We start from the raw sequence: 24,278 nt of genomic DNA on the forward strand, positions 1-24,278 counted from the left end.
AATTTAGAATCAATTGATTTTTACAGATTTTGTATTCTTGATGTTATTTAAGTTGTAAAGGTTAGTAGAAAAAGAAAGTTCTCCCTGAGTGAAATCTGGTTTTCGTCCATCCTTCAGCTCCAGCCTGCAGATAAGCTGATGGAGTACCTGATCACACTGGGGAGCTGCAGCATGTCACAGTCCTTTCTCATCCGTCACATCCTGGCTCAGATCAGCGCGCTGGCCGACCAGCTCTGGCAGGCCTTCCAGGTAAACGCCACACTGCTCCTGCTGCATTCACCTTTTTTCCCGTTTTCTTCTTTTTCCTTTTCTGCCTCTTTCTGCTCGCTGACTGCGTTGATCTCTTCACTGCCACATGATTGTATCCTGACAGTTTGTGAATGTGTTGTGCTGTCCCTCACTTGCAACAGTATTGATGTATCAATCATTTTTATAGGTCATATTGGTCTTGTTGCGATATTTCAACATTTCATTTCCGGGATTATTCAGGTGCTGCCATAAATTACGCAGGATGTCCCTCTTTTTGGCCGGAGGCCCGGTACCTTCCTCTTCCTTTGTGTCTTTGTTTTAAACTCTTTCCTCAGATCTCTGCAGGGTAAATCCAGACCACTAGCTAGACTATCTGTCCAATCAGAGTTTTCTGTTGCACGACTAAAACTACTTTTTACATGTTCCACCAAAACAAGTTCCTTCCTGAGACTATTTTGCAGAGGCACCGGGGCTCCGTCCAGTGCCCAAGACAATTGTGATTGTTTAAAAAAAAAATAAAAAAGTCAAACCAGAACACGCTTTTCTCCTATCCAGAAATGCTGTGTGGACTAGCCAGACCTTCCTCCACAGCGCTACGGAGGAAGGTCTGGCAATGCAAGACTATTTTAAGCAGTGTAGCATTTAAACGTTTTCATTTAGTTTTTCCAGCACAGTGGACGCTCCACACAGAGGGCTACATTACAACACTTCCAGCAAACTACAGAGCTAAAAACACAAACACCGAATCCGTCAGTGTGTTAGCTTGTTGTTCCTTACTGAGCCTGGTTGTAACTGTGAGGTAACCATCAACTTTGTCTTCGCTTAACCTGTTCAACTGACTTCATCAGGACATCGGGACGGAACGTAGCAGCTTTTTTCTTTGTCATTCTTTTCCTGTTTTCTGACTTGTTGTCAAGTGATATGGGAAGCCCAAAACTTAACTAACCTAACTATTCTGTAGCTTGCTAAAGAGTTATGGGTTTTATCGTTATCTTCAATAAGTGTTCCGCTACGATGTGGAAGTTTAGCCCGTGTTACGACGGAACATTTATTTGGAGAGAGAGAGAGAGAGAGAAAGAGAGAGATATTATTGCCTTGATAATATTGCTGTGTTTGTGTTTCTTACTGCATAGCTGATAGATGTGCAGATTGTTTAATATTACTTGTGCAGCCATGTGTTGACATTCAGGTTTGCTAGCACCGTGCATCGCCAGTGAACGGACTAGCCTGTGGAGCCACATGCTAAGCTATTAAAGGTGTATTACACTGTTTGCTCCATCATGGATATGTCTGCTGTCACTGTATTCTCAGGAGAAATTAATGAAATTCTTAGTATTGTTTCTTGGTATATGCTGGTGGCTGTAACATTTAGTTTGGTAAATAATGGTGATAGTAAGTCAGATGCTTATTAATGTGCATTATAATTTGCTTATATTTCAGAACCAAATCCAACTTCACATGTAACGTCAAATACAACTTCATAGTTAACTTCATGTTGAAGTTGTAAATAAATCTTCCTGATGTCAGAGTCAGACATCTCTGATTCAGTTGGTACCGGACCCCTTGCAGCGGGCCAGTATGTCAGTAGCCAGTTTTCAATAGTTTTTACAAGCCTATTGCCAATATTTATGTAATGTAATAAACACTGTGACACTTTTGAAACTATTTCAGCTTGTGTAGGCCATATCAGTGCTTTCTGAACATATTAAACACACTTAAAAAAAAATACAGTGATAATACCGAAAACCTTAATAATTTTGGTCACTGTAACCGTGAGGTTACATTTTCATACCGTTACATCCCTACTTCATCATTTTAGATAACATGCTTGACTGCTGTTACAGACGTGAACTAACCACAAATTAAAAAAAAAAAAAAAGCGTTATTTTTTGCGTTTTAAAGTTTTTTGCAAACCATATCGAGATCAAAAATCTCTCTTGTGCTCTCACTAGCTTTGTCTCTTTTTATTCTTCCTTCGATTGTCTTTCATACATTTATTTTATTTGACATTTTTGACCTTATACTGCAGGGCTTCAGATGCGAAGCGTTTTCCCTATTGGTTTCCACAGCCACTTCTGTACCAACACAATCAATGCTGCGTCCCACCGGTTTCCCGTCTGCCATGTATCAAAATGTCTCTCAGTAGCTTTGGCAACCGCCTGAGTCACAGGCCAGGCGAGAGCGGTGTTTGGCCTGCCTGCCTTTTGACAAATGCAGAGCGAGTGTCAAGCCTCTGGGGGTCCTTGGAAATGGAAATTTGTGAAATAGTAAAAAGGATACAGATGACTTTCCCCCCTTTAACCCTCCTGCTGAGCGATGTCCCTCCCACTCAGCGGGGTTAGTCATGCTTGCTTGCGCCTGTTTTCCTCTATCCCTCTCAGCAGAGCCTCTGGAGGCCGGCAATGCCAAAAAAAGAGAATTTTATCAACACTGCATATGTGAAGTTAAAGAGCAAGAAATCGCTGAACCCACTGTTCTACAGTAGATATTGACAATGCACAACGGCCTTGTGCTGCATTGGCGTCATTGTCACCAACAAACCAGCAGTGACGGCTGGACAGTGGACTGGTCTGCTGGCTGATTACAAAACTCAGCTGCCTGATCTTGTTTACATCTGCCCTGATGCCTTCACCGGCTGGAACTACGTGGAGCAGCGTCACCCCATGCTTCAACCATAACACCCAAACCGAAAGGAGAGGACTGCGTCGGTCCTACGCAACTGGTAGGAATCAGACCGGATTAGAACGCAAGTCGGTTCTTTACTTAATGTGTCGACTGAAATATTTTCCCTCTGTCACTCCAAAAGAGACATAAAAATATCACACTTTCTCTGTAGTCTACCGTTAGCTTGTGTATATGTAGGCTACTTTTAACACACACTATACGTGACTGAATGATAAATAGCAGTGCTTTTGTGTGTTCTTCTCTATATCATGTCCATATCTGATAAACTTCCCAGTAAAGGGCCCATGTTAATATATGTAGCCTTAGAAATAAGGTCCAGGACATTGATAACTTGCTAACGTTGGACAACATTCATATTCTGGCCATTTCTGAGACCCACTTGGATGACTCATTTGATGATGCTACAGTGGCAACAGAGCCGTTGCAGGGGGAGTGCAAGGCCCTGTTCATTGCCATAGATACACCGTGTTGCACGTGTAAGAATTAGGCTACTGTCAACACTAATGGGGACTGTCGTTATTCAGTCCTATCCTGTGTGTTTGGGTGTGTGTGTTCGCGAGCAGGTTCTCGTGTGCCTTGCTGTGCGTGCATGAGTTAAATGTGGACATATGCCATCTGTCGATGTTGCTGAAATACAGGCCAAAATAGGTAGGATAAAAGGCATTGCCACAAAGATAGTTGTAGTTGTATTTGACTATTTTGCTGTCAGAATAATAGGCCGTGTGACTTACGGCATGGCAGCTCAGCTGCATGTCACCTTAGATTCTTTCTAAAGCTTTATACAGCGGCCGACTTACCACGCTGGATAAAGTGAAAGTCACTTTCTTTGCCATCTTTCCCACAAACTCAGAAATAAAGGTTTTTGTAGTCCAACGTATGCGAAATTGGTCGCGCTGTTGTGTACCTGACATTATTTCTACCATCTCCTTTTTCTGGGGGGCGTAGGTAATCTGACAGGGCGAAGCGACAAGCCGGCGCTATCATGTAAAAACTGTCGCATTCGTGCTCGTCACATGCACACGCCTGTCCACTGCAAGAGTTGAGTTGTCCTCCGCAGCTCAAATCAATGGACAAGAGACGGATTATTCTGTTTGCGAATTCACTAAAAACTGTCTTCTAAACAGTCATCAAGACAGAGACAGCAAGGCTTCTGCTTGACTGATTTTATTGGGTAACGTGTACAATTACAACTACACAAATTTACATTACATGTCATTTAGCTGACGCTTTTATTCAAAGTGACTTTCATATATATAATATATATATATATATATATATATATATGTCAGAGATATGGAGCAACTAGGGGTTAAGGGTCTTGCTCAGTAACACATTGGTTGATGTATCGCAGTGGGAAAAACGGTCCGTGAATAAGAAAGACTAGGATTACCCCTATTTGTTATAAATCGACCTATGATAAGGGCTATATGACATTACAGTCAGCTAATCTCATTCAGTTGTACAGCAGGGTTACACTAGTGCACAGAATCTCCATGGTTACCACACATTGATCTGGCATTTACTCGGAGCGTTGTCCGCCTGTCTGTTTACATGATGCAGATCCATGCGACTACGCAGTCGCTCCCCTTGTGAAAAGCCCTTAACACTCATCGTTTATCCACAAGTAATTTTTTTAAATCACCAATTTAAATCTTGTGTTTAGCAGAGATGTGCCTGTAACTTTCTTGGAAACAACATGCAGGAAAAAGGCTTTAAAATTAATTATTTGATAAAAATTATTCAATTAAGACCAAAACAACCGATATGTCAACTTACCGACTAAAAGATTGAAGCCTTGGAGCCTAAATTAACCAACGTGTTAGCGTAGACCTCCTTTAAAGTGGCGGTTTGTCATTTTAAAGCACACAGACGGCCATCCAGGCACGTAACTGTTTCGAGGAAGGGGATCACGACCCCATTAATATATGGAATTGTTCACCCTTGAGTACCCTAACTTCTAATTCTTATTAGCATTATTATTAATAGGCTGATATTTACACCAAAATCAGCTTTATATCATGATTTATTATGATGATGGCTCTGAGATTGGCAGTCAACTCAGGCTCCTTAGATTTATTTGGTTAATAAAAATGTACTTATGAATATATAAATACATTCAAGACAACGGCTGAATTTGGGCACTCAAACTTTTTTTTATGGACCAATTCAGGCACTGTGCATCACTAAGGCTACATTTACATCGCCACGTTTTGGTTTTTAAGCAGAGTTTTGAGCCAAAAGCGATCTCTGTTCCCCAAGTGTTTTTATCTCCAGTAGAAGAACTAATCTCTAATAACACGCCCAAACCAAAACATCTCATCAACCTTCTCGTGTACTGGGCATAAACCGATTAGACCCAATCAGGCGGTGAAACGTTGGCGTCTGTGTTTACAAAGGTCTCCGTTTGTGGCCGTTGAGACTGCAACACAACCCTGCAGATTCCAAACCAAAACGGGTCTGAAGTGTTTCCTAATGTCTCCGGTTTAGGGGCTCGGAAACGCCAGAGCAAGGGGAATGAGAGGGGGAACGCCAGAGCAAGGGGAAGGAGAGGGGGGGAAACGCCAGAGCAAGGGGATGAGAGGAGGAAACGCCAGAGCAGGGGAGAGGAGGAGGAAACGCCAGAGCAGGGGAATGAGAGGAGGAAACGCCAAGCAGGGAATGGAGGGGAAACGCAGAGAGGGGAAGAGAGGAGGGAAACGCCAGTGCAGGGGGAATGAGAGAAGGAAACGCAAGAGGAGGGGAACGAGAGGAGGAAAGCGGAGAACGCAGGGGGAGAGGAGGAAACGCCAGAGCAGGGGACCCGAGAGGAGGAAACGCCAGAGCAGGGGAATGAGAGGGAAAGCAGAGCAGGGGAGAAAGAGAGGGGGAAAGCAGAGCAGGGAATGCAGAGGGGAAGCCAGAGCAGGGAGAGAGGATGAGAGAGGAAACCCAGAGCAGGGGAATGAGAGAAGGAACTCCAGAGCAGGGGGAAGAGGAGGAGAAACGCCAGAAGCAGAGGGAATGAGAGGGGGAACGCCAGAGCAGGGGGAATGAGCGGGGGAACACCAGGCAGGGGGAATGAGAGGGAAATGCCAGAGCAGGGGGAATGAGAGGAGGAAACGCCAGGAGCAGGGTATGAGAGGAGGAAACGCCAGGCAGGGGGAATGAGAGAAGGAAACGCCAGAGCAGGGGGAATGAGAGGAGGAAACGCCAGAGCAGGGGAATGAGAGAAGGAAACGCCAGAGCAGGGGAATGAGAGGAAAGGGAAATCCAGAGCAGGGGGGAATGAGAGGAGGAAACGCCAGAGCAGGGGAACGAGGAGGAGGGGACACGCAGAGCAGGGGAATGAGCGGGGAATCCAGAGCAGGGGAATGAGGGGGGAAACGCCAAGAGCAAGGGGAATAGAGGGGAAACGCCAGGAAGGGGACTGAGAGGAGGAAACGCCAGAGCAGGGAATGAGAGGAGAACGCAGGCAGGGATGAGGTGGAGGAAACGCCACGTGCAGGGGATAGAGGGAAGGAAACGCCAGAGCAGGGGATAGAGGAGAACGCCAGGCAGGGGGAATATGAGAGGAGGAAACGCCAGAGCAGGGGAACTGAGAGGAGGAAACGCCAAGCACGGGGAATGAGAGGAATGCCAGAGCAGGGGGAATGAGAGGAGGAAACGCCAGGCAGGGGATAGAGGAGAAAACGCCGAGAGCAGGGGAATGAAGGAGGAAAACGCCAGAGCAGGGAATGGGAAGGAAACTCAGGCAGGGGAATGAGAGGAGGAAACGCCAGAGCAGGGGAATGAGAGGAGGAAACGCAGAGCAGAGGGAATGAGCGGGGGAACAACAGAGCAGGGGGAATGAGAGGGAAATGCCAGAGCGGGGGAATGAGAGGGGGAAACGTTGCAATATAGTAGCCTAAACTGTATTGCGTGATGACGGGTATCATTGTGAAGTGTTTAATACACACAAGGCATGCAAAGCTGTTCAGAACTGGTGTGCTTGGGCATATCTACTGGTGCATGGTCCTCATAGGGCGCTGGGCACTGAACTCGCTACGGTGGGTACTACTGGGGTAACGAGTACGGTGGTACGGACCGAGGACTGATTCACGTTAAATCAATCTGTGCCAAATTTCAGTACTTGATATGAGAAGCTCATACGCACGCGTATATGTATATGTCGTGCAGTCCTAGTTCTAAGTAAATAAGATAAATAGGTAATACTGAAATACATGTCTTGCTATTGCAGTGGAATAAAAGTACCATTTTGGTGAAAAATGGTAAAAGAGGTAGAAATGTGAACGGTACTAAATCCTACTTATCTGTGTACGGTGTGTGTTTATTTACTTAATTTACTGACAATTCAACATGTAGCTCTTGGTGAAAGAGTGGATAGAGAAAAATATAGATGATTACTTTCCCCCTTGCAACCATTAGTGTGCCCATGGAAATGTCTCCATCCCACCTCATGTTATGGAAGAAAGCCCTGGACGCTTTTGACCTTGGTGTTTTGAGATCTGATTCTGAAGCCCGTATCGAACTCTCGAGCTTGTATTCGAGAGATGGTTCGGGGATCGGGGGTGGGGGAGTGCTGCGTGCCTCTCATTATGTAAAAAGAAAATCTGCAGAGGACAGGAGACTATATGTTCATTTCCATTAACATTTCAGACACTTTGCTTAGGCTTTTCTAAATTGCCACCACAAGCAAACTGTTAAGTTCTACAGAGTAGTAGTTACAGATGCCAGAGGTTTATAAGTTACAGTAGGGTAGAGATGTAGGAAATAGGGCAAAAAGATGGGGGGCATTGAATGTAGAGCCCGGCCGATTTATGATAATAGGCATTTTCCAAACTATCGGTATCGCCATTTATAACGGACGAGGAATGATTTTTTATTTTCATTTATCAGAATCATTTATAAGGACAAATAAATGATTCTGCTAAATCTAACCCTTTGTTCTGTTTTGACAATAAAACAAATTATTATCATATTATTTTAGTGAGAACTCATAAATAACTACAAATAGCTAATGTTAGGGAATCAGTTTTTTTGTTACGCATATATATATATATATATATATATATATAAAAATATATAAAATCGGCTGATATATGAGAATATTAGACTTTTTAAATTACCAAATATTTGTATTGGTATTGGCCTTAAAAATCCTTTATCGGTCGGATTCTAATTGAAAGGTTGGATTGAAGTAATTGTAAAAAAAACAAAAAAAAACAACAGCATTTTCTTTATTAAAGCTGTGATAGGCACTCATAATAAGAACATAACAACATAAGAATCTTTTTGCATATTGTCATTCAAGTGGTTGGAGAGAACGTGACTTCTGCTCTTCCTCTTGGCTCTATTTTCAGGCCGTGACGGGACACTTTGGCCAATCACAGGTCCTTTCAGAGAAAGAGAGAGAGAGAGAGAGTTCCTATTGGCTGTTTTGCCCATTCATTGCCCGTACGACAAGTAGCGTAGAGAAAGAGAGCTGCTGGAAGAAGTTTCATGAGTTGAATTTCTTAATTGTTTGCTTTCCACCCACCGCAGCTTTAAAGCTGCTATGATGGATGTGTGTGATGATAAACTAGGGCTGGGCGATATGTAGAAAATATCACAATATTTTTGACCAAATACCTTGAAATCAATACTGCAACGATATTGTAGTGTTGACTATTGGTGCTTTCACTAAATATTTACACAATGAGATTTTTGATGAATAATCATCAGTAATGATGTAATGACGAAGTGGGTAAAGGCAATTAATAGTCTGGTAAGTTCAGAATATGACATCACTTAACTGTAATGCACCTTTTAAAACCAGGAAAAGACAACACTTATGATATATTACATCTTAAATGATATCTAGTCTCATATCAGGATATCGATATAATATCGATATATTGCCCAGCTCTATGATAAACCTCCATTTTTTGTAAGTTGTATTTTTGGTCACTACAGGGTTAAACTGTGTACTATGGACTCGGAAAATAGTGGGTCATTTCAGCCGGAACCTTGTATTATGCTATATCAGCTGCATGGAGGTAACTTATAGTGACATTAAAACAGATGTCACTTTACTTTGAGGACCTTTTGGGACTCTACAAAGACTCTCTGGGAGTTCCTTGTCCCCGGTTTGAATACCACCGCGCTCCACGCTCCCTGAATGAAACTGAGCTTTTCATAAAGTCCCCAGGCCGAGAGGAAGCCCCGAACAGAGCCCTGCATCGGCTCTTTGTCAGCAGCAGCAGACTCGCGGCTCCCCGTCAATAGTGCGAGGTGAAAAAGTATTTCTCAGCGTGGAGGAAACGCGCAAGCTCACGCTCGTTTCATTTTTGTTATTAAATGTCAGGATTAAAGGTAATAAAAAAAAAAAAAATAAATCTGGACCCTATCTGTAGGGGACTGATAGGAACAACAATCTTTAAAACGAGTCCATATCATAATAACAAATATGCACTTCAGCACGTGAATTTTATTGATCTGGTTAATTAAAAGCAGTTTAAGCTACCATCTGCTGAGTATGTATCTGTGTACTTTGACAGAATTACGTTTTATAATGTTGCTGTACATGAAGGCAGTCGTTGTCATTTCTTTCCTCTGTCTGGACCAAATTAACCAAACTACAGATGTTGAATATTCGTTCCAGGAGCAGATGTTCCCTTTTCAATTTTGGATTCAAATATTTGATTGTTTTTTTAAACGTGCACACGCAGGCTGAAATTCGCTGTGGTGTTTTGTTGTTGTGTTTTGGGATTAAGCTGCTTGCTTAATGTCCGCTAGCCGCTGTCTGTTTATGCAGCGCTATGTCGTAACATAACTGTAAAAAAAGTTTAAAAACTACGAAGCTAAACAACGAGACACAAGCACTGACCTGCCCAGGATTTTGTGTAACAACAGGTGACTGTGTTCTGCAATAACAAAGCAGTTTTGCCACCGCGGGCCCCCCCCCTTTAGACCCGCCCCTGGCCTTGTGGAGTTGATCATGCAACGTTTTGTTTTTCTGGGTCAACATTTTTATTTTTTTGGTCAATTTTACTGATGTTTTTGTTGATTATTTTTCTTTGCCTTTTGACGGTTTTGTGTTTTTGTTCTTTGACATTTTTGAAGCTTTTTTTTTCAAATATTATAAAATTGTAGCTTAGAAATCTAGATGCTCTAGTCTAGCAACTTGGCTTGCAAGTTGGAAAAAACAAATTCTGGTCAGGCCAATCACATCGTGTATAGCGTTTGTGGGCGGGCTTTACATAATGACGGCAGAGTTGCAACGGTTCTGCGTGAATTCCCTGCTCCTTGAGAAAAAAAAAAAAAATAAGATGGCTGCTGCTGCCGGAGAACAGCGGCCTTTGGAATCGGCTTTGACCGCGACTCTGGAAGACTTGAAACTCTGAAGTCATTCTTGAAAAAGAAAGATGTGTTTGGAGTTTAAAGTTTAATCTATTAAACAGTGTTGCTCTGGCTGGTTGCAGCGCTGTCCTACTGCGTGCAGAGGGAATTTGAAAGGCAACCCTTCATCCCGCCCCTCGGATTGAGCCCCGCCAATGGGGAGCTCCCAGACCCAACATCTGGATGTGGGTCTGGCTTGTCAGGCTAATACAGTTGAATAAATCACCCAAATTCAATGAAAGAAGTGAACTTATCTTTTATTTCTCATGTAAAAAGCGTTGTCGGCAACCATCCATGTAATTATTTTTGACTTGAAAATGGGTCAAATTTGACCCAAGGACAACAGGAGGGTTAAATATTCGCTGTTGAAAAGCACCAAAGCCTCAAAGCTCAAAAAGTAGTATTTCGTACAACCCTAAAAATTAACAAAGGCATGTGCAGCCTTTTATTAATTTAGTTATCAGCATGGGCAAACATGCCCTGCAGCTGCCCTGCAGCACAACATCTGAGAGCGCAAGATAAAAAGGCTGAGCTGCTTTTTTCACTGAGGCACTCCAACTCATCTCGATACTTTTGTGACGTAAATAAAGTGAGCAGCGTGCATCATCAGGTATCCATCAAAGGCTGCGTTGCTATGCATTCCCATCTATTTCTGTTTGTAAGCATTGATTACAAACTGCACATTGCTGCAGATCTTGTTTTCATCCCTTGTGTTTAGGTCTCTATTTTAGCTACCGAGTGAGACGTCTCACTTCTATACTATCTTTGTAGGGAGTCGCACATGCTCAGTAGCTCGGTAAGATCCCATCAGCTAGATCACTCTTTCTCCAGCTTTGGTCAGTCCAAGGCAGGATTAGCTGGGAGACTTCTTCTAACCAGGGACACTTGTGGAATACCTGCAGAACAGGGACAGGAAGTAGTTCTTTTGGAGATTATGGTGAACTAGTGTGTGTTGTAGCATTGTTTTGCCATTAAGGATGAGTTAGCATGCTAGCTCTAGCATGTGCTATGGTTAGCCACCTCGTCTCGGCTAGTGACGTAGAAAGCCGTGCAGATGTTGAACAGCTCACCCGGAGACTGAAGGCAGAGGACATTCAGAGACCGGATCTCACCCAAAACAGCATGGATGTTTATTTTTTAAGTAAGTTGTATGTGTGGAAGCACCAGAGACACAAAATAACACCCCAAATCCCAGAAAAGGTAATTGTTTCATAAAATGGGCACTTTAATTTTTCTAATTGATGCAGGGACAGGGCTTGAAGTTAGTACTGATCCACAGAATCATGGTTTCCGTAGCAGTTACTATTAGAGAGTACTAGAACTTCCAGCTTGGTTTCTGGTGTTTACTTTGGGATTTTCTTTATTTTTTTCGACTATTTTTCTAAGGTGTAAATCTCTTAGTGAAGATAATTATTCACAGTGGAGGAGGAAGAGCAGCTCTGTCTCACCCACTCGGTGGTCACTGAGCCTTCAGTCAGGATATGTCTCTTCTTCGTCTCTCTGACAGTGGAGGAGGATGGTGCCACTCTTTGCCTGAAATGACAGCTGGCAGCAGCAGAGAGAAAGCAGGGACGTCATGCTGTGATTGGATTGTGAATTTCATGGCCAATTCTGGTTGGTTTACTGAAAATGAACAGCAGAATAGTTTTAAGAAGAGAGCAGTGATTAAAGTTATTAGAAGTCTTCCAGAGAAGAATTTGTGCTGAGCTTCATTAATATCCAACACAGGGTTTTAGTTTATGAACGTCTTAAGGACTGTAGCTCAAAATGATGATACAATGTACTTAATAAAATCAAAATTACGATATCAATTGCTGTTTGTTGTGCCTTGAAAATTGAAGTCATTCAATTATTTTATGCAGAAGCTAATTCCTTCAGTTTCATTCACATCTACCTGCCACTCTAGGAGGTTTAAGTCCAACACATAACCTGTGTTGGAAACCGTCCCCTGTCAAAGAAATAGTTCCCATTTTAGTGTGTTCCCCATTTTGTAGTGGTGTTTGAATTCTCCGTGGGAGATTTCATTCCCTATATAGTCTACTATAAAATACCCACATTGCACAGCTAACCTGAGTGTACATAAGATGTACCTAAGTTTTACTCCCGTATCCCACAATGCATTGCGGGTGTGTGTTTTTCCGAAGAACGAAGAAGAAGGCAAGGCAAGGCAGCTTTATTTGTAGAGCACATTTCAGCAACAGGGCAATTCAAAGTGCTTTACACAAAATCAGTTAAAAAACAGTTAAAAAAAAAATAATTAAATAAATAAATAAATAAGAAGAAGCAGTCACCGCGGAAACTGAAAAATGGAGCAGGCTATAGTTTCTAAACTGTGGACACATAAACATGTAACACATAAAATATACAACCTAATATTCTTCTCCTAGGTGCTCGGTTTGTTTCAGGGACGTATTTGAAGTATTTTAGTTTGGGCTTGCTGACACAAAGCTGGGCGCGCCCGCCTCCGTCACGCAATCTCCTGACGCAGCGATGTTTTCAGTGTAGTGTCTAGATCTGGTTTGGTAGTTCCCTCTATAGTTCACTATTGAGTAAACACTATATAGTAGGGGTGTGACGAGACGCTTACTCCACGAGACGAGACACATCACGAGATTGGGTTCACGAGAACGAGACGAGACAAGATTTTTAAAAAAAATTTAAAGAAATCCTTGATGAAATATATGAATGGAAAATAGTTTTTTTATTCAACTGAAAAATCAAAAAAATGCAAAACAATTTAGGTGCATTTTGAAATCAACTATTAATGATGAATATTATTTAACTTTTTTTGCAAAGGACGTGCAAACACTGCAAAATGTTTTGTATAAACTCTACCAACTGGCTTCTGCCCTGTACAATTTCACACGAGAAATCTAACTCCTTTCCACAAACCGAACATAAAAAATAAACAGTATAAATAAAATGAATGTGTAAATAACAGAAAAATAACATTTTAAATGCAAACAGTAAGTGTATCAATAACCAAAGTACTGCTCTCTCAAAACTGTGCAAACAAACAACAAAAACCAAATGTTGCCACACAAAGGATTTAAAAGTGGCAGGGGGATCTTCAATTGTAATTTCACGCTCCATCACGCTGACATCACATCGCCTCACGAGACAACTTTTCACCTCGACGAGATCTCGTAAAACGAGATCTCGTCACACCCTTACTATATAGGGAATAGTGAGGCAGGGAATGACAGCACAGCTATTAGGGATGGGAATCACCAGACGCCTCCCGATACAATATCATCCCGATACTTATGCCACGATACGATATTATTGCGATTTTAAACATACTGCAATATTCTGCGATTTATTGCAATTTAAAACCTTTTTTCCAACTTCTAATTTTTCCCAATTTCAAATGATGTCCCCAAAAGGAAACTTGGTCAACATCAGTTTTATCTAAAAAGATTTCTCTGTTTTTCATCTCACTTCAATTTTATTGCTGCAAAATGGGATTTTTAAGCAGAAAAACTGACCAGCACATATCATAAAAGATCCATACTTGGTGCCTGTGTATCGAGTATTGCCACTGAAAAATATTGCAATACTATGCTGTATTGATTTTTTTTCCCCCCCACCCCTAGTATTTATAGACTTACTGCAACTACAATTTCATGCAAAATAAACAATTCAGACCTCTGTATGAGTTTGAACTTCCGTGCTGTGTCAGTCGGCCAGTCGTTCCATCCAGCTGCCAGCTGCTCTGTATCACGTTTAGTGTCTTCGTCAGTGATTTATGTGTGTGTTTAGAGCCAGTTAACACTTCTGTCCGGCTGATAACAGAACCATATGTTTCGCTTGTTGGAACCTCTGGCCAGCCATCGCTGCAGAGAGTTGACTCACCTCTTTAGGGTAAAACATGGCAGATTTGTCTGGCTGCAGATTCAACATATTTCTATAAAATAATGCAGGCTTTTTTTTGGTCCTGCATCACAAAGTGCCTGCCTTAGCGTAGACACAGAAATGCCCACAGAAAGTCAACAAAAGTCCGTAGGTAAGGATTTTACCGTTTGTGCTTCACAAACAAGACTGTGTCTGTAGGCACAAGGCCATCACTCTTACATAAAGAAAGTAACATTTAAACTAGGGCTGAAAGAATTGGGGGGGAAATTTAATTGAGATTTTTCTGCCAGATATTGCGATTACAATTCAATTTGGGATTTATGTACTTGAGTTTAGCTAAAGTTCAATATCCACTGTGTGTACAGATAAAACAGAACATAGAGCATTACAACACGAGACAACCGAAACACTGCTCTATGTTCTCATGCCGGGATAAGACAATAAATAGAAATTGTCAGCAATATGGGTTTTTCTTTTAATAAGCATAGAACATTGAACAGTTAACACAGAACATTAATCGCTGTATTCACAATTAGCTAATCACATTCTTTCAAAGGGAATTTTGATTTGAAATGATTAATCGTTCAGCCCTAATTCAAACCAAACAACCAACAAAAGTCTGCAGGTAACAAGTGTCTGACCTATCAGAGGATTTTTAACCACCATGTAGCTAACCATGTGTGCTTCACAGCTGTGGCTGCAGACACAAGACCCTCTGTTTAATGTAAAGAAAGTGAGATTTGAACCTAGTTTAATTCCGCTTATCAGATTAGTTTATAAGACTCTATCTCCCATCTGGCACCAGGCCGGACGCAAGTGTCTTTGCTAGTTTAAGAACGACGCAGTTGGGCACCCAGATAGCTCAGTCGGTAGAGCGGGTGCCCATATACAGAGGCTTGCTCCTCGACACAGCGGGCCCGGGTTCGAATCCGGCCTGTGGTCCTTTGCTGCATGTCTCTCCCCCTTTCACATCTTTGTCTGTCCTCTCCAATAAAGGGATAAAACTTCCAAAAAAAAAAAAAAAAGAACGACGCAGTTGTCGACTTCCTGTCCAGCGACCATGATGTTTAATTAAGAAATGCATCTGCGCCCACAAACACAAACTGTTATGTTCAATTACCTGAAACCATTTTGTTCCATGACCTGCAAAACCAATTGCTAAAGAGACCGTTTATATCTGAGGGAGAATACATATTTTTTTACAGTTAAAGTAGTCGTACCAAGCCATAAACAGTTTGTATCGTCACAGTTAAATTCCCAAGCAGTAGTTGTATTACTATGAAGATATTATCCGATCATCAGTGTACCAGATGCCAGACCTGCCGCCACCCTTCTCCAGCTGGTGGTTAAGAGAGCAGATCGTTGCCATCTGTCCAGGGACTCACACTTTACAGTATGTTCCAGAGGTTGAGAGGACCAGCGATGGTGGTTGAAAGGCTTTATTTTATGTGCACATATCATCAGTAGGGATGTCCTGATGTTCTTTTTTGACCTCCAATTTTTAAAATATTGAATATCTGTCCATACCGAGTCCCGATCCAATACATGTAGTTGCTCATATAATAGAGCTGCACGCCGTTTTTTTGTTTACGAATAAGCATGAAATGACGCACCCCTGAAATCTCCATCACCAAACCCACCAGACTCCATGTAAATAGTCAGTACTTTTAGCGTGAATAGAGCCAGCATATTTCCACATGTAAATGGGTGAATTAAGAGTTTATTTCAACCAGACCACAGTGGTCAATGTTGCAACAGTGGAAAAATTAACCAAGACGGCTTTTGGTAGTTTTATTTAGTTTCTGTCCACTTTGAATGGATAAATTACTGTTTATTTACATGTGGTCTGGTGAGTTTGGCAATACTGATTTCGGGGTTGTTTCTTGTTAAACTAAAAGGATCTTACTCTTCAACAAAAAGGTCTCTCTCTGCAGGGATCCTTTCCATACTAATCTGGGTCTGTCAGCAGGAAAATAAGAACTTTTAGTGGACTTCAAAGGTCCCATGGCATGAAAATTTCACTTTGATGTTTTTTAATATTAATATGCGTTCCCCGGCCTGCCTATGGTCCCACAGTGGCTAGACATGGAGATAGGTGTAAACCTGGTCCTGGTATCCTGCTCTACCTTTGAGAAAATGAAAGCTTAGATGGGTCAATCTGGAATCTTGCCCCTTTACCTCCCCTTTCTCTGTTTTGCCCGCCCAGAGAATTTGGCCCACGTATGACAGAGAGACATCATGGCTTTCAAACAAGCAAAGTGGCAGTTGGTCAAGGATCGAACTCTGCAGTGCCAACTTGCTGTGAGGCAGAAGTGCTAACCACTGAGTCACCGTGATTGTTCTTCCCGGCAGTCACTTAGACACAAAAACATAGGAAAATAGGGTCTAGGTCGAAATAAAACTAAAATACTTTTTTTAACGTTTGGTTTTGTTCAACTCAAAGATATGTTTTATTTTTTTCTTAAATACAAAGAAAGGCAGCAAATATTCAAATTAAAGCTCTCGTTAGGAAAGCGAAGTGAATGCCTAAAGTATTCATTTGTTACATAATTTAACACCGCTAAATAATAGCTCACTGTGAACATTTTTGAGTTTCAAAGCTGTCACAGGGATCATCTAAAGAAAGGGTGTTCTGGAGACACTATTTCAAGGACATAAAGTTGTGAGTGGAGGTGATTATAAAGTCATGAGGATCCATCCTTTCAGGAGCGGGGCTGCTGAGGACAGAGTTTCCTGTCTGACATCCACCCTCAGAGACGCTGTAGCCTGGTGCCGCTGTCCTTGGAGCAGCGCAGCATACAGATAAGCTGTGCCATCTGGGCGCTGCGTTGTTCTGTCAGAGGGCGTGACAGTCAGTGGCGTACACCAAACAGCCACAGCCCCTCGGGACAAAGCCACCATGAAACCCAGCAATAACACAAAACCACTGGGCGGTGTAAATGCCACTCTGACCGTATTACTATGCACCATCGGTTGTCACTGTCTGCTTTTTATACAAACTGTGGGCGGTCTAGAAGTGTGTAGGTGCGTGGAGAGCAGATAAAGCCACAGAATCTCAGTTGGATTCTGTTCAACAAGGAGAAAAATACATGAGTAAACAGATTCATCTCTTCAATTATTTACCTGTTTTCGACAACATCTGCAATGGCTTTGAACAATAAAATAAAATGTGTGGGGCTGAAACGTATGATTATTTTCATTATTTAGTAATTAGTTGATTCCTCGGACAAATTGATTCATTGTTTAGTCGATAAGATGTAAAAAAACTAGTTATACATGGTCATCACAGTTTCCCAGAGCACACGGTGCTTTCATTGGTTATATGGTAAAAAGATATCCGCACACTAAAACGTGTTTTATGTTTCTTGCGTCCAGTGCGGTCTGGACTGCGATATGACACAAACGTGGACTAGGCGACTGTGTGCGGAGAGCAGGGCTACACAATATGAGGAACAAATACAATATGGGATAATGTTGTTTAATATTGCGATAACAATATTACTCGTGATACATAAACCGATAATAAAGTGTGCTCAGGTCTGCATTTCTACTTCAAATTGCTTGTTGAATTTAAAACAAATAAAAGGAAATAATTTCCAACATTTTTTTGAACATATTGAACTTCGAATTGAACATCAAAAGCGAAACTTAAAGTGACAGTTACTTTTTACAGTGCAGTTGTCCACTGATATTTTCTTTCAGATAACACCCAAAGAAATCAGTTTTGTATCTATCGCGAAATGTTGCAGCCTTTCGCAATGTGTGTACTGTGACAGTTGATATTGCGATGACGATAAAAATAATATATTGTGCAGCCCTTTCGGAGGGTCTGATCGCCGAGCCATGCACCTCAAAGATTTTATGGCACAACGTCACAGCTTTACAATGATTGGCTACAGAATAGAAAAATTCAGTTCTTGGAGCCGCTCTGACTGCTGCTCTGATTGGTAAGCTGACAATACTCTGTCTTTAGCTGCAGGCTACTGGTAAGCTAATGTTACCCTGTGTCTTTAGCTGCAGGCTACTGGTAAGCTAATGTTACCCTGTGTCTTTAGCTGCAGGCTACTGGTAAGCTAATGTTACCCTGTGTCTTTAGCTACAGTTTACTGGTAAGCTAATGTTACCCTGTGTCTTTAGCTGCAGGCTACAGGTAAGATAATGTTACTGTGTCTTGTGATAATGTTACCCTGGCAGAGTCGCCAGGCACTTTTGACAAGTCATCAGACATATGATACAAACAAATAGTGGCCTTTCTCACTAATCTGTTTTTGTAAATGTGTTCAATCCTCAGTAATGTTATCCAAGAAACTTGCTGGCAGTTGTGCCTTGACACGTTACAACTGCAGTAACCTGCAAGTAGCTACAGGTTACTGGTAAGCTAACGTTACCCTGTGTCTTTGGCTGCAGGCTATTGATAAGCTAACGTTACCCTGTGTCTTTAGCTGCAAGCTACTTATAAGCTAACGTTACCCTGTGTCTTTGGCTGCCGGCTGCTGGTAAGCTAACGTTACCCTGTGTCTTTGGCTGCCGGCTGCTGGTAAGCTAACGTTACCCTGTGTCTTTGGCTGCCGGCTGCTGGTAAGCTAATGTTACCCTGTGTCTTTAGCTACAGTTTACTGGTAAGCTAATGTTACCCTGTGTCTTTGGCTGCAGGCTGCTGGTAAGCTAACATTACCCTGTGTCTTTGGCTGCAGGCTGCTGGTAAGCTAACGTTACCCTGTGTCTTTGGCTGCAGGCTGCTGGTACCAAAAAGCTTTAATGTGTCTGTTGTTGTTTTCATCAGATGTGTGCAAGTAGGCAGGGGTGGAGAGAAAAAAGAAGTATGCAGATCCTGCTTTTGATTTTGATGATCAAAATCAAAAGTTCATTTCAATAGATTTTTTGATTTTAATATCAAAACTCTAACACCCCTAGTAGTGGAGCTTTAAGTATTATCAAATACATTTCTAGGCTCCAGCCTCCAACTGTTGAGATGAGCATAACTGTCATTTGTCCTTATTTACCAACATTTAATATATGAATCTAAAAGGGCACTCAGAGAGCGTAGACCTATACATTACAAAGTATATGTGTGTAGCGGGTCGAGGATGAGGTGGTCTTCCTAGTTAACCTTTTTTTGTAGCTTCGCTTGGCACTTAGATCCCTTGAAACTTCTGTGTTAATGTCTCATTAGAGTGATGTGATGAGTTTCATAACCAGCCAGTGTCTGGGCTGATTGCCTGTAATGATATTAAGTTTGGCTTGGGGATATTAAATCTGGCTTTAGGGGGTGAGTTTTTGAGAAATGCAGGAATCAGCGGTGGTGGCAGAGCCAAAGGAAATGAGCATCACAACGGATGCCTCTAAAGGCCAGTGCCAGTTTAATTTACCCTCTCTGGCTTCACAGCCCAAGAATACCATATATCACATCTTTAAATATCAGGAGGTGGCTCATTCCAGAGTTTCGAATACTCCCAGTCCTACATTTCGTATTGAGAGGCGAGTCGTCTGATGCTTGATTGCAATCTCTGACTCTCAGAAAATTGTGAGTTTAATGGAAGTGCTTTGTCTGCGTGAGCGGCAGTGGTATTTGGAGGAAGAAGTTCTTCAGGAAATGAGAGTGAGTGAGATGAGCTGCAGTGCACATTGACAACATTTCAAAGAAAGTGGTTTCGGGTGCCTTAAAGCTTATTTGTTCTCATGCTCGTGTGTGTCACCATGACAGCAGAAAGGTGAGATGAGCTCACTGTTTTCAATGCACTCAGGGACTGTGAAACTAAGGGATAGAAAACTTTCAGTCGTGGTAATTTTCTCCTTTTGTAAATCTGCTTTTACAGTAAGACTGGGTATCGCCAGTATTGGTTAGACTCTAATTCACAAGGGTTGATTTGATTTCCAATTGAATTAGAAATATTTCAGTTACAATACCAATTGTGCTTGGATATGAACAAGATTCTCAGAATCAATGCTTTAAAGGTCCAGTGTGTAGGAAGTTCTCCCATCTACCGTTCAGATCATATATCGCAATCAGCTCTCCCATGCCATGAAGTTCAAAGTACGTATTACAGCTACGATAGCTTCACGCTTTAAAAAGCCGGTCTCTTGCTCTTTTCAACATCTTTTTTCTTTTTCTGGGCAAAGAAGAAGAGTCATGTTCCTGAAATGTGGATTTTGAATACGTGTTGTCCTCCATGTTTCCTTCCTCTAACTTGCCGGGGCCGGGAAGCGACGATACCGTTAGCAGCGTTAGCAGCAACTGTGAGTTTATCATGTGACAGTGACAACGTGAAAGGCGGAGCAGTACGTCCTGTGTGTCCCTCACCGGCTAACATATCTCAAGATGGACATGAATAAAGAGCGTCTTCCCCAGTTCATGGGAATGCAAATGTAAAAATTCAAGCCAATAGGAATACTAGGATTGACGGTGGTGGTCAATATTCATGAAATGGTTTGTGAACGGGCAACACAGATTTTGATAATGAACAACTAAACACGTTACACACTGAGGCTTTAAGGAACCCTCTAACGAAGGTGCATTATTAAGAACATTTAGGTTGTTAAGAATTAACCTCAAAGTAGTTACAAAGAGACAGAAAAGTACAGCGGGTGTGATGCAGATGGTAAACTTAGAGTCAGACACCTGTGAAAATGGCCATGCCAGTTTTTTTCTTTTCCTCGCCATTTTTTTTATTTACCACAACATATACCAACCCAAACAACTTTTCAGATGGTGTCGGACTTTAGTCTGTTCAGTCTTCTAGAGTTTGTTAGGCATTAGATTAGATTCCGTAGTTTTATTTTCGATACAAATATATTCACTCAAGTTTTAAACGGAGGCTCGTAAAAGATTGATCCCAGGATTTTATTATTGCAGATTGTACACAAAGAAGTCAATTCTGTAGTTAGAGCACAAGATAAACGGCAACAGAAGAAATCCAGTTTCACCTGTAAAAAAACATATCTGTATATGATGAATAAACAAGAGTCCTATGATGGATGAACATGCATTTTGCATTTCTTTACGGCTATTTCTTGTTTCTTGTCAGCAGACAAATAGTACTGTAGATGTAAAATAATTTGCAAGCTAATTTATTAGTCTAATGTTTTTATACTTTTGTTTCTATGTGGAAAAATGATCTAGCTAAACTGCAATGCATGATCTGTATGAAAGATTCCATATTCATTCAAGGCATATAGAAGGAAACTTGTGTTTTTTACTGCCAACCCTATTTGTTATCTGTGTCAGGTTCCAGTTCAGTCAGTAGAGCTTTATAATGTTCACACCATGCTCGAGTGGCCAAAAAGAGCTTCGTCAGTACATCTCTGCTTCTCTTTCTCCTTACTCACCAACTCCGCTCTGTTCCTCAGGGAGAAAGAAAGCCAATAACGAGTGATGACGACATTGCTCGTGTTTTCTCACACAGCAGGCAGATGGAGAGAGGGTGCTCGGCGTGTTGAGTCAGCCCTAAGTTGAGAAGCAGAGATACTACGTCCTGATGCATTTAACCATTGTGTTGTAACAGTTAGTGCTGATAAAGCTGCAGAGTGTGTAACAAGAAGTTGTGATGGTGGTTAGGTCAAACAAACACAGGACTTTCATCTGGAAAAGCCCTGTGTTTGTGTCCTGTGTAAACAAAAATCAGTGTGTGTGTGTATGTGGATTAGTATATATATATATATATATATATATATATATATATATATATATATATATATATATATATATATATATATATATATACGTATTATCATATACTTTTTAAAGTTCCTTAGGCTATGTAATAGGGGTGGGAAAAAAATTGATTCTTAGATGCATAGCGATTCTCTCTAGTACGATTCAGTGCTTGATTCTGATAATAATCGATTATTAAAATAATTTATATAACTATATTTTATATATACTGTACATAATTCCATATGTGTTCATTCATAGTTTTGATGCCTTCAGTGATAATCTGCAATGTAAATAGTCATTAAAGAAAACGCATTGAATGAGAAGGTGGTTCCAAACTTTTGGCCTGTACTGTATACACACATGATCTAATAAGACAACCATACAATAATTAGGCAAAACATACGAAGGCTCTTGATCTACTTTACCTCATAACACGTGTATCACATGTAATCAGCGTTTCAAAGTTTGTCCACCAGATGGCGCTTTACAGCGTCCCTGTTGGCAACACTGATTTTTTTTTTGTGGTTATTGTGTTTTTGTTCAGAGGACTTTAAGTTTCATATCTTAAGTTTGTATTTTTATACATTTTATTTATCAGAACTTTAATATATTTACTGGAAATTGGATGTGATGCAGCTTTAAGGAGCTTCAGCATAGGCTTGCTTGCCTGTTTCTCAAAAACAACATCACTCAATAAATCATGTCAACTTTGTTTGACAGCCCTAAGAGGTATTATAATTTCACAGTAATGTGCCATTTTGATCCTTTTATAATGTTTTTTTTCTGTGTAATCGCAGTTCTTTTCAAATTACAACATTGAGTAAGTTTTAAGTAGATTTCCGAAAAATAAATGTAGGCCATATTAAATGTGAGTCAGCGAGTGTTATCCACTTCTCTTATGCTAATGTACTCAACATATGTGACAAGATAACACAATAAATGGAGCACCATCTCCGGTCTATTGTCACTTTTTATCGCTGCCTCCCACATAAGATGGCATTTGTTATTTTAATGAATGAATTAGACTCTTCTGACCCGCATGTATCCTGCTGTTTTTTTCAGTGAGACTGAAAGGAATGTGACAGCAACCTAGGGGCCCTAAACATTGGCTGTTGCATGTTATTCTATTAATTCTACAGCATGGGAATGTTCTTTCCATTTTATCGCCTAAGCACACTTGCTGTACTGTTGCAGTAAAGTATGAAATCTTGTTTAGAAAAATGAGGCTTTTTTTTTTTTTTACCCCAGAACGGTTTAAAAAAAATTGTCTTGGAAATTTTAAGGCATATGTTGTTTTAGTTCTTCATCTTTTTGGTGTGCGGTCGTTTTTTCTCTTGGGGGGGGGGGGGTTTCAGTAAACGTAATACCACTTTTTTTTCTGCCACATGGCATTGTTAGGTCATTGATTACATCCCACTTTTGCATTTCAGTATCAATCGATCCAACAACAAATATTCTTTTTTACCTAAAAATAATGCTTTTTAGCCGTCTTTACAGTATGCTAAATTTACCAGACAAAACGGGGATAGGGCACCAAAAGGACTAATACTAATAGTAATTTAAAGATGTAGTAGCATTGGATCTGGACGGGAAGGATAACTCTGGGAGTTGGAAGGGGTGTGTCCCAATTCTGCCTTCTCCTGCGCTAGAATCCAAACTTTGAGAAACTGGATATGTAATGAAATTCCTTGGGGTGTTTATATGACAAGATCTGCTGGAAATCTCACATAAAACATGCAAACCAAACTGTCTTGGCTAAAGCAAAGCACATTTTAGATTACAAATCACTCCACATTTTGTATTCTTCACAGGTGTTACCATATTTAAATTACTGTGTAGAGGTTTGGGTTAAACCCATATCAAAATTCATTGAAATCGTTATTTATACTTCAAAAAAGAGCAATAAGAATAATTCATAACATTGTGAAAATAATGAATTGGTGTGTTCAAAATATGCAGTCTAAAGCATTAAAATTACTTGATCTAGTTGAATTTCAAGCAGCAGTAATTATGTTCAAGGCGAGAAACTATTTATTGGCTGGCAATATACAGAGAAGATTTTCTGAAACGACTTAAGGGGAAAGTCAAATTTTAAGACTCACAATTTTTGAACAACTACTTATGTAGCACTAAATTGTGGTATAAACTAATTAATGAATTAAAGCAATGTCCATATAGCAATGTCCGTACAACCAGAGGATGTTTTGCTTTGTAAATCTCAGTCGATTGTCAACATATTAGGTGATTCATTTTGCTGCCGATCGACTAGATCAACCCCCATTTTTGCTTTTACGCTCAATATTTTTTAACGGAAAATGAATGAAACCCATGACCAAAACTAGTTTTACAATCTGTCATTGTGCTACTTATGGATGGAATTGTAGTGAAATTAATTATTCCTCTTTTTGCTGGGAACCCCCTTGAGGACCCCCTGCGTGTCCCCCTAAACCACTGGACTAGTCGATTAGTAGACCCAATC

General features: G+C 41.0%; 1 protein-coding gene and 1 long non-coding RNA gene across 3 annotated transcripts in view; one reads left to right on the top strand and one right to left on the bottom strand.

Moving 5' to 3' along the window:
• The window catches only part of mei4 (meiosis-specific, MEI4 homolog (S. cerevisiae)), a 61,635-nt gene that overhangs the window by 20,730 nt on the left and 16,627 nt on the right, over positions 1 to 24,278 (top strand). For both annotated transcript variants that reach the window (XM_032543824.1, XM_032543827.1), the window contains one exon: positions 118 to 249. In XM_032543824.1, the coding sequence (XP_032399715.1) occupies positions 118 to 249 (132 nt within the window). The remainder of the gene's footprint in view (positions 1 to 117; positions 250 to 24,278) is intronic.
• On the bottom strand, positions 10,082 to 16,282 carry LOC116706837 (uncharacterized). The gene is made up of 3 exons (XR_004336324.1): positions 16,272 to 16,282; positions 11,515 to 11,524; positions 10,082 to 10,289 (listed from the first exon to the last, which is right to left on the bottom strand). It is a non-coding gene; the product is annotated as an uncharacterized LOC116706837 (long non-coding RNA).

Source organism: Etheostoma spectabile, chromosome 18, assembly GCF_008692095.1.
Source record: "Etheostoma spectabile isolate EspeVRDwgs_2016 chromosome 18, UIUC_Espe_1.0, whole genome shotgun sequence".
In the NCBI taxonomy this organism is placed as follows: Eukaryota; Metazoa; Chordata; class Actinopteri; order Perciformes; family Percidae; genus Etheostoma; species Etheostoma spectabile.